Source organism: Haemorhous mexicanus, chromosome 25, assembly GCF_027477595.1.
Source record: "Haemorhous mexicanus isolate bHaeMex1 chromosome 25, bHaeMex1.pri, whole genome shotgun sequence".
Classification (NCBI taxonomy): domain Eukaryota; kingdom Metazoa; phylum Chordata; class Aves; order Passeriformes; family Fringillidae; genus Haemorhous; species Haemorhous mexicanus.
The window spans coordinates 4,062,008-4,079,674 of record NC_082365.1 but is presented as its reverse complement, the minus strand read 5'-3'; the positions used below and the strand labels follow the sequence as shown (position 1 = coordinate 4,079,674).

Here is a 17,667-nt window from a genome sequence, read left to right as displayed (position 1 = left end):
CTTTTCTTCTGCTGCCTTTGGCAGTTGTGAGTAGTTTGTGCAATGTTTGTGGGAGCACTCTGGTACCTCCTCTCTGGTGATGTGCTGTCCTCAGCCAGGAGGTTCCACCACTCATTTTTATTTGCAAAATCCAGGGTTGGGACGCCAAACTCCGCACCTGGAGAGAGGGCAGCAGAGAAAGGGTTAAAAGGAATTATCTGGGCTGCAGCTTTAATGCGTCTCGTGTGGAGGGCACGAAACTGAGTTTGGTAGGAGGTTCTTTGTCTGGAGCAGCCTTGGCAGTAAACAGAGCTGTGATCTCAGAGGCGATGAGGCACCGGGAGCGCCGGGGGCTGCGGGCTCCGGCTCCGAGCAGCGGCCCTGGGGCAGCTCGGCGTGTCCCAGCAGGTGCTGCCAGGGCAGAGGATGGAACTGGAGTGAAGCTGCTCCCGTGCTGAGCCCCGAGCCCAGCCTCTCCTCCTGCTGAGAGTTTCCTAGAGAGCAGAGGGAGCGGAGGATGCGGACGGGGCGATGAGCGGTCCCAGGGAGGATGGCCGCTGTCGCAGGGCCATCAGCATCCTCACCGAGCTGTGCCAGAAGAAAAGCCTGCCCAGCTTGGACCTGGACACCTGCAGGGAGTTTCTCCTGCTGCCTTCTGACCAGAGCCTGATTATCTCCGAGCCAGGTACGGCCCCTGCTCCTGTCTGCTGGAGGGTGCTCGTGGAAGGCAGGAGGGACATCCATCCCCTACATGGGAGGAAAATGTTTGGGAACCCCGTGCTGGACCCAGGGGTTGATCCTGGCACCCCTCTGGGAGGGTTCCTTCCCTTTCCACATGTTCCATGGTGAAGTTTTGGGTCAAGTCCTGCCTCACCTGTTGATGTGGAATGGGATGGCTGCACGGGGGACAGCTGGGATAAAGTTCTGAGATAAAGTTCTTGTGAAAGTTCCTTTCCCAAAAACACAGACTCCTGTCCTGTATGAAACAAGCCCAAACCAACAAAAAGCAGTAAAGAGCCTACTGAAGCCACTGGGGTGGCAGGAACTGATTGGTGTTTGAGAAATGGAGGGAATCCCATGGATTGCATGGATTTCTGTTGGTCAGTAAGGAATCTTGGTGTGCTTTCATGTGTGTGTTCTGCCTTCCCTGAGAATCGCCTGAGTTGTTCCTGGTCAGGTTGTAGAGCCAGGGAGGGACTCTGGTGTGCCAGGGATGAGTCAGGAGCAGGAATTCTGCTCTAGGAGCAAAGAGGCAGCTCTGTGTTGCAAAGTGGGGAATTTTCCCTACACCTGCCCTCACAGCTGCTCGCCCCAGAGATTTCCTGCTGTCATTTCAGAAGACATTGGCAGGGGCAGTTGGAACTCAGGTTCATGTGCTGAGGAGCAAAACTCCAAATCTCTTTGCTTTTAGAAGTATTGGTAACCTGCTCAAAGTTGTTTGTTTGTGTAGTTCAACATTTTCATAGAGGGCTTCTTCTGAGGTTCCTGTAGGCAATGATCTGTAAATCCAAAGGATTTGACAGAGTTTTTTACACCATGAGTTTTCACAAACTCTCCTCCTCTGCTGAGCACACTGTGCAGCACAGCTGCTCATCAATCCCTGCCCAAGGCTTTCTGTGTCACCTTCCCTCCCTTTCTCCTGCCCCTCTCTGCCAGGATCTCGTGCTGGGGTGCAGCAGGCACCCCCAGGTCACAGGGCACCAGGATTCTGCCAGCCCTTGGTTTGCAGTGGTGCTTCCAGCACAGCTTTGCTGATAGCTCCAGGCAAACACCCTCCTTCCACATCCCACTTTGCCTGTAACTTAATTCTCCTCTTTAAATGAGTTAGTTTTATACCTGCCTGTTCTGGAGGCCTCTTACCATGGCTGGTTGTGTCCTTACACATCACATCCCGTGCAGCTATTGCAAACAGAGCAAACAGCTTGCAAACTTATTGCATCAATTTGGAATTCTTTACCTTGCACTAAAATTAACATTTTCCTGACTCTGCAGCAGAAATACTCCACACTGCTCTTGTTCTGTCCACCCTGGTGTGACAGATCTGCATTTGTTTGTGCAGCCTATCCAGGACCTCGTGTTCATGTCGGGATCACATCATCATCATCATCTGCCTTTAGCAGGGGGAATGTCTGTGTGCTCTGAGCTGTGCTCAGCCCCAGTGCCCCGGGCGAGCTGTGCTGGGCTGGCTGCACGAGCAGCCAGGGCTGCTGTCTCTGCTCTGCACGACTGGGCCCATTTTCATGTCTAGACAGCACAGAGGACACAGTTTGGGCCTGACATGTACCAATATTTCTCAGTTCCTGGCTGTAAAGCTGCTCCAGCAAGGGGGAAAAAAATCTGTTTGCATCAAGTGTTTACTAACACAGTCACAGTCACCAAGCCTTCCCCATCAGTGTCTGGATGTTTATCTAATTATCTGCGTTGATGCTTTGTCCATTTTATCCTGAAGTCTCACGTGGAGCAGATTTGCTCTGGGCTGGCTGCAGTCCCATGTTCAGACCTGGCAAACCTGTCCTCACAAAGGCAGGCAGGGGAAGGTGGGGCTGTGTGCAGGTGAGCAGATGGCCCCAGGCAGGAGCTGTGTCAGGAGCAGGGCAGAGGAGCCCTGGCTCCTGCTGGAGTTTACCCGTGCAGGCAGCACAGCCCCAGCAGCCAAATGCCAAATTTGCTGGAGTCAAACTGGCCTTATTTGTCATCTTCATGTGGAGTCTCCGGCTTCTTGGGCAGTTTGTTGCCTCCTGGATAAATCTATTAACTGCTGGCTGGATCAGCTTGGCTTGTGGAGTGTCCTGCTGGAGTTGAGGATGAAGGAAGCACTGACAAAGCTGGAGCCAGGCTGCTCCTGCACAGCTCAGCACAGGGGCACTTTGGTCTTTTCTGCTGTTTCATGCGTGGATGGGGAGCAGTATCCTCAGGGAATGTGTGGAGCCAGGTATCATCAGCCTTCCTGAACTGCATCCAAGAGTGGAAAAAACCTGTGAATACAAAAATAACATTACTGTATCGTTTATGTAAGAGTAAGTTTTTGTGTGGTGATTTAATTTTTTTTTAAACCATTGTGGACTGAGTGGCTGAAAGGGCTGCTGTGGATGGAGTGGATGCACCTCTACTCCCTGGTTATGTAAGAGCTGAATCTCCTCCTCACAGCCAACAAGAGCAGCCGAGCTGCAGCATTTCTCTGTGCACACCCAACAGAGGAGGATTGCAGGCTGCTGCCTCGCCCGCAGCCAAACCTGTCAGAAAAATGAGGAGTTGGGCTGGGGAAGGTTTTGGTGCTGCTGTCAGGGGGGCTGTGAGGGGGAGCTCTCCCCACAGTTGGGCCCGTGGCAGTGCCAGGAATAGAGCTGAGCTCCTGGCTGGCCCGAGGTGGAGCGAGCTGCAGCATCCCTTTGTTGTGCCTGTCTCCAGTCCTCCCCCGGAGCTGCCTCCATCTGATCGCTCTCTTCCCTGCCAGGCCTCAGCTGCCGGGCAGGGATGCTGGCAGTGTCACCCGGGCTGTGGGGACAGCATTTACCACAGGTGATGGCCCTTAAGAGGATGGGATCATCCTTTCTGTGCCCTGGAGGGGCAGTGAGAGCTCTTGGGTGTAGCTTAGAGGGTTTGTGGTGCAGCTGTACTGAAGGACAAAGTCCTTGGCTGTGGAGCAGGGATGTGTCCCCTCTTCCTCTGCCCCCTGCCCATGGGAATGGAGCTGCAGCAGGTTCTTTGGGACACAGGGTGCTGTGCAGGCCCAGGAACAGGGCTTCAGTGGTCCTGCTGGGTCCCTCCCAGCTCAGGGGGTTCTGTGGTTCCCCACAGCCTGCTCTGAGCCCCCCTGAGCTGGGTCCTGCTCGCCCTGGTTCACAGAGCCTGGCTGGGACAGAGGCTGCCAGCCCAGCCCAGGAGATCCTGTGGGGGAAAGGGGGAGCTTGACTCCTGAAATGATTCTGCAGGGCTGAAGAGAGTTACTAAAGAGAGTAGATTTTGGTGGGGTATTGGAAGGAATTCTTCCCTCTAGGCAGGCCCTGGCTCTGCCTAGAGCAGCTGTGGCTGCCCCTGGATCCCTGGAAGTGTCTAAGGCCAGGCTGGACAGGGCTTGGAGCAACCTGGAATAGTGGAAGGTGTCCCTGACATGGCAGGGGTGGCACTGGATGATCTTCAAGCTCCTTGCCACCCAAACCTGGGATTCCATGATTCTGTGACTGGAACCAGCATCTGGTGATGTTGATTTAAAGGACGGTGCCTGGGTACAGGAAGGAATTTATTCTGGGATCAAAGCACATCCAGGAGAAAACCTCTGGGTTTGATTTCTATCTTCAGCCCTCCTGTGCTGAGGCTTTCTTTAAACAACCTAAGTTTTTTGGTTTTTTTTTTTTTTTTTTGCCTGAGTGATCCATTTGTACAAAGCTTTGCTGCCCAGTGGAACCAGGGCAGGAGGCAGAGGCTGATGTGCAGAGGGGCTGCAGGTTGTGCCCAGCAGACCCTGCTCATCTCAGCCTGCTGAGACCCCTCCTCAAACCCTCCCTCGTGCACTGATCCACCCCAGCAAAATGCTCCTGTGCTTTCCTGCTGCAGGAGGAGAATGCTGGAGTGAGAGGAGGGAACAGGACAGCTGGGGAAGGCACAGAGTCAGAGAGACCTCCTGATAATCCCAGCACACGGTGTCAACCTGTGTTCCAACCCCCAGTAATTCAGAGCACATTTACTGCTTTGCCCCTTGTGTGAACTGCTCTTTGGGAAGGTCCTGGTGCAGGCAGTACAGCTTGTACAGCGCTGAACGCCCTCCTGGCACTTGGCAAAGACTATTAAAATGTTAAACCAAGCACAGAAGTGTTCTTGCTGCAGGCAGGAAAAAGGGGGGAATTTCTGGGCAATAAAGGATTTTTCATTGCAAGAATGTTGGTGCAGAAAGATCATTTTTTTATCGAGAAATTGGTTCTGGAATATTTTCTGAGAAAAAAAACCACCTATCCCCTGATAGATTAGCTTGACTAATGGGAGAACTGATGACACCCTCATTCATGGTTATGGGTTGCCTTCAGCCACTATCTGTGAAATATGGGCATGTCTTGAATTTACTCACTAGGCACAATAACACACTTTTCTGAATTGCCATTCAAGTGTATTTTAAGTCAATACAACAGTAAACATGCTCCAAGCCACCCAGGCAAAGCTAATATTAATCACTGAAGCTTGAGTTTCCAGAGGCCCAGCATGTGAGGAGCAGCTCCTTGGGGCAAATATCTTTTTGATCACAGAGTAATGCACTTGCAAAATGGATCTTGCCTTTCTTCCCAGCAAAGAGCCAGCCAGAGCTACGTGCAGCTGATTTGCTCTTTAGCCCAACTAAACCAGGCTGGGATCCTGGAGGTATCAGATTCAAACCTTGCTGCCAGAGGAAGGTTTGTAAAACTGTGTTGAAATAAGGTTGAAACCGGCCGAGTAAATCGAGGAAAAAACGGATTAAATCGCCTGTCTCCAGACATGTGTCTCTGCTCGTGCATTGTGTGCGGATCCGTGGCTCTCCAGCTGCCTCTGGCTATGCTCTGTGATGGTCCTGGCAAATAAAAAGCCCCTCTGGAGCTGAGTGGAGTGTGCGTGTTCTGTGAGCCCCTCTCTGCATAGGCGCAGCTTTGCAGCCGCCTAATTGCCGCTGCTCGCTTCATTCCCGAGGCAGAGCAGGGAGGCTGCTGGTGTTTGTGGATGCGTGCGGACCCGGAGCCTGCTCCGATGCAGCTGCAGCAGCCTCATGCATAGTCAGGGCTCAGCATCCCCAACTCCATAGAAACAGCAGCGGGATCGCTGCCGCCGCTAATTGATGCTCGAGCAGGGACCGCGCTGAGGAGCTGCCGCCGCTCTGGTGAGTCCACGTTTCTCAAGTTACTTTAATCATTCTTTGCTTTTTCTTTTCATAATATGAAGCATGTTTTCATAATTTCAATGAAAATAATTTCAGCAAACCGCCTTTGCTGTTGAAACATTTTCCCCTGCTCTCAGGATTCTCCCGGCGTTGCACTGAGAGGCAGCGTGAGCATTGAGCTGGTTCAAACCAGGGCACAGCCCGATCTTCCCCGCGGTTTTTTGGGATGACTCCGGGAAGGTGTTTGGTGTTTCTGGGTTTGCAGGTGTTTGTTGCTTGGCATCCTGGCTGTGCCTGGAGTTGCTGCACTCGCCGTGTGCTCCTGGTGGCCGGATCCTCTCCCATGTGTGTGTTCATTGTGCAGGGATAAACCAGACCCAGAACGGGGCTCGTGTCTGATCCAATTGTTTGATTTAACTATAGCCTCAGCAACCCTTGTTTTTCATAACTGTTTCTTCTCACTGCTCACATTTCCAGCTACAATCAAATATTCTTTCTCAGGACCCCAGGTTTCCATCTCATCTTGGTTAGGCAGCTTTTTCTACCTTTAATATTTGCTGTTTCTCTTTCAAAGATGACAATCTACATTTCCCCTTCCCATCTGCGTGCTGGAAAATCGGGGATCTTGTCTGGGAGTGTTTCCATCCAGCGGACTCCCTGACAGAGCAATCGCCCTGGCAGTTGTTGGGGAGAGATGCAATTAAGTCCCTCTGCCATGTATTGTCTATAATTATATTTGTACCTTGCAAAATGGCATCCTGGAGGGTCAGGGAGGAGATTTTTGGAGTAATTGGCTATTAAATGTACATTTTCCCTGCCTGGAGGAAAAAAGAAAGTTCTCCTGCGGGGAGCCCTGCGCGCGGCGGAGCCGCAGCTGCTGACTGAGGGTGTCTCTCTGTTTAGTTCAGTTTGTTGTGCTGTAGCAGGTTCATGTTTGACAACATCACAGCAAACTGTGCAGTGAAGCCTGAAGGCAGCGTGCCAGGAGCTCCCTTCACACCAGCCCTCTCCAAACCATCCTTGAGGCACACGGCCCTGGACCGTTTGGAATAATGATTGCCCAGGAATTCTAGCCCCTGGCCCTGTAATAATCTAATTTTCTGTGCGTTTGTAGCTGCTGCAAAGAAATGAATACAGTTGTGTGGCACAGTGTGAGGTGCCACCTCCTCAGTTTCTCTCTCCAGATGCAGCACTTCATCTCCTGGATGCTGGTGAGCGTTTACTTGGAGTTGTTTGATCCCAGCTCTGAATCTGAGCTCTGGTCAAGATGTTCCTGCTGAAAGAATTGTGAGCTGCAGGGGATGGAGTGGTTGGAGCTGTTGGAAAAGGGCATCTCAGAATCCATTTAATCAATGAGTAGGATCAGGCAGCCCAGCCTGCTCACTGCAGCACACTGGGGGTGTTCAAGATCCCTGTCTTTGCTCCAAGCTAATGGAAGCAGCAGCAGCAGCTGCTGATGGCAGGACCAGAGCCATGGGGAGGAAGTTCCCTCCTCTCTTAGGGCAGCTTGAACAAAGAAATGCTCTGTTCCAAACCTCTGCATTTCAGTGCAGGGTCCCTGTACCCTTTGGGGGCTGCAGGCAGGCGAGTCCTTCCTGGCTGCTCTACCTGAGCCCAGCTCTGGGTGTGCCAGTGCTGCTCTGCCCGCTCTGTGCTGCTTGAGAGGCACACAAGAAGAGGGACTGCTGTGGGTTTGTGGCTGGTTTGGGTCTAGCTGGCTCCAGTTGGCAGCTCCAGGGCATCACCCAGCCTTTGCAGCACCTGGAGCCAGGGCAGTTCTGGAAGAATCCTGCACCTCCAGTTTTGGGTGTCCCATGGGGCAGGTCCAGGCAATAAATGCATCCAGAATGTCTCAGGAGCTCAAGGAGCCCCTGGTGCTGGAAGGGCTCCATATCCTGGACAGAGGGCACTCAGGAAAGCTCTGGGAAGCTTTCAGGGCTGCCTTGTCCCATGCTCGGGGTCTTCTGTCCACCCTGGCCAAGGATTTTGGGGTCCCCAGACTGTGTCCTCTTGTGGAGCCTGGATCTCAGGGTGGGAGACTTCCAACACTGGGATGGGGACAGACCCCAGTTCTGCTCCCTGGCAAGCTTTACCCTAGATCTTTTCAGGGCAGCCTGGTTTTAGTGGGGTTTTGAGCCAAAATGGGGTCTGAGAGGGAGACACAGGGAACCCTTTCCCCAAAATTGGATCCCACTGTAGGAATGAGGGGCAGTGAGGTGGCAGTTCCAGGGTGGAGAGTCTGGGCACAGAGGCACTGCTGAGCCTGGTGTCTCACAGCAGACACAGCTTTAATCAAGTTTTTAAAAGGAAATTTCAAGTTCCAGGGTTTTTTGGTTGCTCAAGGGAGAGAGAATGAAAAGCTTTCACTTGTTCCGTTTTGCATCCTGAAACGCAGTTGGATTTCTGCATCCCAGAAGTGTCTGGATTTCTGTGCTTTCCTCTCTGCCTGGCTCTGCTCAGCTCCAGCTCTGGATCAGAGGCTTCCCCTGTGTTGAGCAGCCTCATCCAGGCTCCCCTGGCACACAGGGCTCAGCCTGTGCAGGGTCACAGCCCGGGGGATGAGGATGCTCAGCAGGGATTTAACCCCAGCCCTGGCCACTGCGTGTGTTCAGCACCACTGGGTTGTTTACAGATGTTGCTACAGCATATTGTGAGAAAATGTCATGGGATTAGCACACAGCCTTGTGCCATAATTGCATTCACTGTGGCTTATAATAGTTCATTAGCTTGTCATCAGTTAGGCAGAAAGCAATGACAACTCTTCCTATCACATTTATAATGCTCTAGAGAGCAGCTGATTAAGTCACAAAGTGACATAAATCACCAGGGAATGTTTCCTTCGGCTTGGAAAAGTTTTTTTTTTCTCTTTTTTTGTCACTTTTGATAACAGAAATGCTGCATTTCTGACAGGACAAAGTTCCCCTTTGGGTTGCACACGCCAGCAGAACTTTCAGTGACAGATCTGCAGCCTGGAGGGAAAGCCCAAATCGGTCAATATTGGCTGAAAACCAACATTTTTTGTCTTCAGGAGCCTGTGATGGGTCTCCTCCAGCCCAGCCCCTTCACTGGGGGTCAGTTCTTGTCCCTGATGTCTCTCAGCACTGTGTGAAGCCCACAGTCACCAGTGGGGTTTGTGGGTGGGGGTGGGAGAGGGGAGTTTTGTCTCCAAGTCCATCAGGGGAGATGAAGCTGAGGATGGGCTGAGGGCTGTCCATGGGCAGAGTCAGGGTCCAGGAGGGACCCTGGCAGGTTGGATACTCAGGTTTGGAGTTGCAGCCCTGCAGAGATGCAGCTTCTGTGGGGTTTCAGAGCTCTGTCCTGGCTGCCATGCTGGAAGCTCCTCCTGCCCGGAGAGCCACGCAGTGCTCATCAGCTATTCAGGATTTTTGCCTTCTTTTTGGGCAATTAACTCTTTCTCCATTCTGTTTCAATGGGAAAAGCACAAGCTCCAGGCCACCAAACTCTCATCTCACCTCACATCTCTTTCTTTGGTGCATTCTGCACTTCCACTTGGTTGGACTCGATGATCTTAAAGGCATTTTCCAGCCTTAATGATTCTGTGATTTTTAAGTGTTGATTTATTTTTCCTTTCTTTTTGTTACATATTCACATAGGGACATGAAGTGCCTCAGAGTCGACTCTGCATTTGAAAATCACCTTTGATGTGTCCCTCTGAATTATTCTGTTCAGATTTCCCTCTGGTTTTTAAACTCCCCTGGGGCCTGGAGCAGCTCCCACTCCCACGTCTGAGAGCATTTGCTGTCTGTTCCCTGGTGAAGGAAGGACCAAACCATGAACTGAAGAGCACCAGGTGACAAAGGGTGTGACAGTGTCTTTATTCTGTTTAATGCTCTCCTTTAATCAGCTCATGAGGTGTGACAGTCCCCACCCAGGGCCGGGGTGCAGAGGGGATGGGGACAGCACTGCCATCACCCACATCTCTGTGCTGCCTCCTCTGGGCCAAGACACACATGAAAAACACCTTCAGCCTCCTGTGAAAATGTAAAAAGTTTAATAAAGGACAATGGGAGATGAGGACCATGGAGGAAAGGTTATTAGGGCTGGCACTCAGCCAAGAGCACCCTGTTATCTGTGGGGACACCCCTTAAATACTTCTCCCCCACACCAGCCTGTTGCATATTCACAGACCCTTGTACACACACAGTGAACTTCTCCCCAAACTAATTTACATGCTCCAAGAATTGTTTAGCACATCTCTGCTTTGGTTCTGCCTTTTCAGAGCATGTGTATTTTTTAGTTGTGGTTTTAGTCCATTCTTATCACCTCCAGTTTTTGGGCCTTGGTCTTCACTGCCTTCAGACATTGAGTGCTGATAGTTGGCAGATCTGTACAGGTGTCCTCATCCTGTGTTCCTTGGGTGTTATCCCATCCAAGCAGGCATTTTAACACAAGCACACCTATATCAGCCATTTCACTGAGCTTAGTTAACAACAGAAATAAAAACGACATCTTTATAACAAAGTTACTTTAACTTCACACATATAAAATCCATTTGAATATTTGCAAAAAGCCAATATTATAATATGTAGCTATAGCACACAGCAGGAGCTTCAACTGCAGCCCTGAATACGTAGACAAGGATAAAAACAACTCTCTTTGCTGCTTGCAGGCAGGGCACAATGCAGGTGACAGCTCAGGGGTGTCCCAGGAGCTCATCCTCTCCCAGCCTGAGGTGCCTCAGGCTCCAGGCTGACATGGGAAAGCCTCGAGTGCTGGAATAGAACTTTATTCCATGTGCAGATTTATAGTTTAAGCATTTTCTCCTTTAATTAGAACTTGGAGTTTGTAAAATTGGGGAATTTGCAAGTATTTGCACTAACGAGCTGAGAGCTGCTATCCAGGACAGAAAATTGTCAGAGAAATCTCTGCTCTCTGTGACCACTGACAGCACCCAAGGAAGGGCTGGAGCTGTGCCAGGGAGTTTAGGTTGGAAATCAGGGAAAGGTTCTTCCCCCAGAGGGTGCTGGCACTGCCCAGGCTCCCCAGGGAATGGGCACAGCCTCGAGGCTGCCAGAGCTCCAGGAGAGTTTGGAGAGCACTGCCAGGGATGCCCAGGGTGGGATTTGGGGCTGTCTGTGCAGGGCAGGGGTTGGACTGGATGATCCTTGTGGGTCCCTTCCAACTCAGGATATTCTAAATTATGCAGCAGCTAAAGGAAAACACTTTGGATGAAGCTGTCTCCTGTTCCAGCTCATTTCCCAGCTGCAGAACCACATCCACACAAGAAACACAGCCAGTGGTGAGGAAAGCCCTGGCCTTGCTCAATGAAGCAAGTTCTGCCTGGCTGGGAGGGATGAGGCTGCTGTTTGCTCCTGGCCATGGATCAGCCTCTGGAAACACTGGATCCCTGCGAGGTCTCCATATGAAGGGTTGTCTCCATCCTCAACATGCAATAATGAGATGGTTTGAGTTTTATAGTCTTATATAATTACTCTCAAAATAGCTTCTGATTCATCCTCCCCTTTGAAGCTTATAGTTTGCATTCTGATAAGCTCTTGCATGGCAGGAACCCTGTGGTAGCAGCAAATTAATTTTTAAGAAGTTTTTTGCTGTCTAACTGAAACTTTGGCACAGCCACTTGGAGCATTCCTGTCCTGACCTTCCCAGGATCCATTTCATGGCTGAGTGTGTGCAGGAGATGAGGAGGCTCTGTCAGGGTTCCTGTGGAGCCTGTGCTGGCAGGAGGAAGCTGGTGGGAGCTGATAGTGCAGGACTCAGTGTCCAAGGACTGGGGAAGCACAGCAACAGGAAAAATCTCATTTTAGCTTCCAGGGAGACTCTGGATGGGGCTTGGAGCAACCTGGAAGGTGGAAGGTGTTCCTGCCCATGGCAGGAGGTGGAAGGAGATGAGTTTTAAAGTCCCTTCATACCCAAACCATTCCATGATTCCACAATTCTCTGAATGTCTCCTCTCAGAACATCCCCCTCCTGAGCATTCCCAGCCCTCTGCCTTGAGAGGGGCTTTTGCCACTGATCTCTGTGTGATGAGCTGAGTGTGAAAGTGCTCAGCAAACTGTGAGAACTTGTTCTCAATCCCATTCCCTGTGCTGTCTTCTGTGGAATTACTTGTGGTTGGTGTGGAATAACAAAACAAGGCTTGGCCATGTCCAGAGCAGCTGGGACTGGCTGCCTTTATCTGGAGAAACCTGGCCTGTGGGGCTGGGAGTGTGCTGGGAGGAGGGGGTCTGTCAGGGTCTCCCTGGATGTTTCACTGTGCAGCCCTGGCCAAATGAGAGGAACCATCAGTGGTTTTTTGCTTTCACTACCAAGAGAATAAAACAACCTGGTTTGTGAGCAGGGACAGGACCTGAGGGAAGGGCTGGAGCTGTGCCAGGGCAGGTGTAGGTTGGAAATCAGGGGAAGATTCTTCCCCCAGAGGGTGCTGAGCACTGCCCAGGCTCCCCAGGGAATGGGCACAGCCTCGAGGCTGCCAGAGCTCCAGGAGAGTTTGGAGAGCACTGTCAGGGATGCCCAGGGTGGGATTTGGGGTGTCTGTGCAGGGCAGGGGTTGGACTGGATGATCCTTGTAGTTCCCTTCCAGCTCAGGATATTCTGTGATTCTGTGCTTTGTTCTGGATGGGTCACGGTGCCAAGCACTGCTCTGATTTCACTTCCCTCTCCCCCAGACTCTGGGTGCAGCTCTGCCCTCGGCTGAGCCCTGTGCCCGGAGGGAGCCTGAGCAGCAGCCAGACCCTGCCTGCCCTGAGCATGGTACAGCAGCTCTGCCTGCTCTGAGCAGGGTATGGCAGCTCTGCCTGCCCTGAGCAGGGTATGGCAGCTCTGCTCTGCCTGCTCTGAGCAGGGTATGGCAGCTCTGCCTGCTCTGAGCAGGGTACAGCAGCTCTGCCTGCCCTGAGCAGGGTATGGCAGCTCTGCTCTGAGCAGGGTATGGCAGCTCTGCCTGCTCTGAGCAGGGTATGGCAGCTCTGCCTGCCCTGAGCAGGGTATGGCAGCTCTGCCTGCTCTGAGCAGGGTATGGCAGCTCTGCCTGCTCTGAGCAGGGTACGGCAGCTCTGGCTGCCCTGAGCAGGGTATGGCAGCTCTGGCTGCCCTGAGCAGGGTATGGCAGCTCTGCCTGCCCTGAGCAGGGTATGGCAGCTCTGCCTGCTCTGAGCAGGGTACAGCAGCTCTGCCTGCTCTGAGCAGGGTACAGCAGCTCTGGCTGCCCTGAGCAGGGTATGGCAGCTCTGCCTGCTCTGAGGGTGTCCACAGCTGCCACCTGCTCCTGCTGCTGCCACCACTCCCTGCACACAGAAGCTGTGAGGGCCTAAAAAGCCGTGTTTGTGACCCTGGGACCAGCAGTGATCCACAGGCTCAGTGTGCTGCTGCAGGGGGGCTCTGCAGCCCTTCCCACCTCTCACAGCATGAGAGAACATCTGAGGGGCAGCAGGAGCTCTGCCCCACCCAGAATTGTGTCCTGGCCTGGCCCTTTAACATCTGCTGAGAAGCTGATGGAATATCTCCCCCTCTCCAGGACCCAGCTCTGCTGTTGGAGCAGCAGCTCCTGCTGCCAGGCTGCCTGTGAAGAGCCAATTGACGGCAGCCAGACTTTGAAGTGACAGCTCCTAATGACTCGTCTAGCTCAGGAATATTTTGGGCATATTCCTGTGGCTCCTGCCTGCCTGCCTGGAGAACACCACCAGCAAATCAAGAACTTGATGAAGCTTCAAATGGTGGCCAAATGGCAGTGAGGGGGCCTGAAATGTGACAACAAAGCCATCAGTAGGGGACTGGCACACTGGACACCACCCCAGTAAAGAGGGACAGTCAGAGAGTGGGCTCACAGTGCTTCCCTGCCACTGCCATGCCCTGAGCTCCCCCTGTGAGCTCTGGGAACACAGAGCCTGCTGCTGCAGGAACTGGGGCTCTGGGGGTGACAGGGACAGTCTGATCTGTACCATTTGCTCTGCTGCCATTCCCGAGGCCATGGCAGGCTTGGAGGGGGATGAGGAGCTGGCTGAGGACTGCTGCACTGCAGCTCACCTCTCCCCCAGTGCAGCATCCCAGGATTTATCAGCCAGCCAGCTGCCTTTCCAGAATCCCTGTTGCAAAGGGCTCTCCTTGCTGCTGCCCTCCCTGCTGCCCCTCCGTGCTGTGTCCCCAAAGGGGACATTCCCTCTTGTCCCCGTGCTGCTGAATGCTGCTGTGGGGTTCTGATATTTGATTTCTGCTCCATCCAGTCCCCATTCCTTCCTCCAAAGCAGAGCAGCTTTGCTAAATAAACATCTCTGTGGCTGGAGTTTAATGGAACCTTTCCTCCTCCTCTGCAGCTGCTGCCCTGTGCTCCCCCCTGCCCTCACCTCTGAGACCCACCACAGTCCCCCTGCCCAATTTCCAGCCCTCAGCTAATCAGGCTTACATTTCTGATGCTCCTCAATCGAGAGAAAATGAGCTCAGCAGTTGGCGGGAGCCTCACTTGGTGTGTTGTAGCCCCAGAGCTGCTGCTCTCCTCCAGCAGCACCTCTTGTACCAATCCATCACTTGAGTGCGTGCTCCCTGCAAAGCCCTGCAGAAGCAGAACAATATATCCTCACAAGCACTCCTGCAAGAGAAAAACCTAGCAGAAAATGGACAGAGAAGCCTGCAAGTATCTGCTGGGCTGGTGTGAGTGGTGCTTGCTGTGTGGCACTGGGGAGGCAGTCCCCCAGCCAGCATGAGTGAGGTGATCACCATCACCCTGCTCTGGGCTCTGCCACCTCCTGGAGCTGCCCTTGCAGGGGCATTGGCTGTGGGAGGATGTTCCATGCCCCAGGCTGCAGCTCAGAACAGCCAGGAGCTGCTTTTACAGCTGAAGGGATCCCAAGCTCTCCCTGATGCCCAAATTTTCCATGAACCACCAGAGAGCTTAGGAGGAAGAACCTCTGACAAGGAAGGTGTCCCTGGGCTCTTGGCAGGGTCAGGCTGGTGGCTGTGTCTGGCAGAAGGTGGCAGAGGGTCAGGTCAGTGTCACCACTGCCTTGGTGAGGGGCTCCAGGGCCTGAGGAAATGCCTGTGCCCTCACAGGTGACAAGAGAGGAAGGGGACAGCCAGGTCCTGGGGGCTGGTGGCAGCACCCTGGTCCCACGCTGCACCTCACTGAGAATTTCCAGCCTCTCCAACTTCCACTCGTGCCATTCCAACTTTGTTCAAATGCAACAGGTAGCTGGAATGACTAATGGCTGCTGGAGTGCTGAGAGAGCCATCAAACATGTTGTGTTTTCTCTGTGGGGAGTGGGTGGAAGGAAAGCTAAATTACATCTTGGGATATTAAATATAACTCTGCACATTAAACTCAGAGTTATCCATGAATCTCTTTAATGACAGCACAAGCTACTTCACAGCAGTAAAAGTCAATGTTGCCACAATTAGACCACTATTGTCTTGCAGTTAATAGACTGCTCTAATCATGACTTTGTCATATTATTAATCGCTTTTGGGTTGGACTTTTGCTAATTATCCCCTTTGGTAACTCAGTTTAGGCATTAGGAAGTCAGCAGGGACATCAAGCTGAAAGGCAGTTGGACCATATCTCTTCATTAGCTCCCATCCAGGATGAAACAAAAAGAGGGTTGAGCTGAGGAGCTGCTCTATGAACCACGGATACCATGGTGGGAAGGGCTGGACTAACCAAGGAGTGTTTGCCCCTTCCTCAGTTTTCTTTTTGCTTCCCAGTTTTAAACTGTAAACCATTGACTCTTTGGCCTGCCCTGGGCCATTTGTCTTTGATTTAAAGGCAATAAGAAGCAGTGACCTTGGAAATGTTGCAGGTTTGAGCTTTTTGGTGTGGTTCAGTAGCGAGGGGTTTGGGTGTTACAAAACCAGTAAAAACACAAACCAAGAAGTCAAGTCAAAGGAGAAATGGGATCAGTTTTGGGTGATGTTGAGGGAATCCAGTCTTGTTTGTGCTCTTGGTGTCCCCATTGCTGTCAGCTTCAGGACTTTTCTGTGGTGTTTTGGCAACTAGTGGGATGTGAAATAGGTATATAATAAGTACACAAGCTCGATGGCTTATCCTGAACATATCAGCTCAAGCAGGTAGATCACAGAATCACAGAATCATGGAACGTTGAGGGGCTGGAATGAACCTTAGAGATCACCTGGTCCCAAATCCCTGCCATGGGTAGGGACACCTCCCACTAGACCAGCTTGCTCAAAGTCTTGGCCAGGCTTTGAGCTCTTCCAGGGGTGGATCCTGTCAGTGTCCATGTCCTCCCTTCCCTGCTCCTCGTTGCTCAGGAGGGAGCTCTGTCACTGCTGCCCTGCAGCCAAAAGCATTTTCCAGCCGAAGGTTCCTCGGGGAAGCAGCGCTTGCTCCCAGAGGGAGCCAGGCTGGAAAACAGCCATGATAATTTGTGTTTGCAACCTCCTTCTTTTAAGCTTTATCTTTTCAATTACAAGCTGTAATAAGACCAATTTTCCAGTTTCTCCCATGTCTCCCATGGGAACTGGGTGAGGATGAGGGAGCAGCACTGAGTTCCACAGGACTGGGGTGAGGAACGTCTGGAGCTGCTCTGCACTTGTACCACAGCACTTACCTGATAACAAAGTGGCAAATTACTGTGAATTTTTAAGAGGGAAACAGAACAAAAACATCATTCTTGTCGTGTTTTTCCCCGGGTGGGACATTGCTCAGAATGATGATGTGAGTCTCCCTTGTGAGCAGTTGGGATCTGAGCTGTTCCTGCATTAGACAGAGCCCTTCCTCCCTGCTGGATGCAGGCACATCCCTCTTTTGCCTCTTTTCCCTCTTTTCCCTCTTTTCCCTCTTTCTTTTCCCTCTTTTCCCTCTCTTCCCCAAATCTTGGATCCAAACCTTGAAAAAGAGGGCGTAATATCAACCCAGGAGCTTGTTCTTCTCCTGGTGTCCTTTGGGGGAACTGGCCTTACCTCCACTCAGGCCAGGAAAACCAAAGCAGCCTCTGGCCCCAGGGCACTTTCTGTTAGGTGAGGAATTATCTTGTTTTTACAGTTTCTTGTGAGTTAAAGGACATTTAAAGCGTAGCATTTTCAATACCAGGTATTTTTCAGAAAGTAACAGGTATTTTCAAATCCATAAGAGAAAGCTCATTAAATCAATGAAGGTCAACTCTGTCCAATTGATATTTAAGTTTAATAAGTCACAAAAAAGTCTTGAAGAATTCAGTGTCATTTTCAAAAAACCCAATATTCTAAGCAGGCAGATGCTTTAAAAATGTCTGTAAAATCCTGATCCCTTCCACTGGTGCTCTGTGTCAGCTGTCAGAGGAAGGAGTAGGAGGTCATGCATAAAAGTATCTGTGAATCCTGTCAGATACATTATGAATTCCAGCCCTGCAAGGAGTGACAGGACCAGGATCTTTCTCAAGCTGGCAACAGGTTTTCTGAAAGGATAATTGATTATTTCTGATGGTTCCCATTAATGAGCCTGGTGTGCTGGCAGAGACATGCAGCCTATGAAACTCCTTGGAATGGGTGGAAATATCTTTAAAAAATCGTCCCTGTCACGCAGCAATTCCCAGCAGTGAGAGATTCTGCACTGCAATGATTTCCTTTACACCAACACAGAGGTATTTGCAAAAAGTCCAGGTTCTTGAGTTTTCTTATGAATGTTTGACACTGAGTTTCCTGGGCACAATTCCAAGATTTAACTCAAAGGATAGTGAAGTGGAACCTCTGTGCTCTCAGCTTTGGTGAGAATACATTTAGGCAAATCTCTGAGGAAGCTCTGCTGCTGGTACAACCTTATTTATTATTGACTAAGATGGGACCTGTTTATTCCCCCCAGCAGTGATCTGTGTTTCCACCTCAGAGCTACAACAGAAAATAAATGACCTGTACAGGAGGCTGGGAAGGGAAAGAGAAGTTGCAAA

The 17,667-nt window shown here is 51.5% G+C and overlaps 1 protein-coding gene across 1 annotated transcript in view; it reads left to right on the top strand.

Moving 5' to 3' along the window:
• The first annotated feature begins 315 nt into the window (after positions 1-315).
• SYT6 (synaptotagmin 6) overlaps positions 316-17,667 on the top strand; it is a 36,531-nt gene continuing 19,179 nt past the window's right edge. The window contains exon 1 of the mRNA XM_059867878.1: positions 316-664. Coding sequence (XP_059723861.1) covers positions 511-664 — 154 coding nt within the window. The 5' untranslated portion in view covers positions 316-510. The remainder of the gene's footprint in view (positions 665-17,667) is intronic.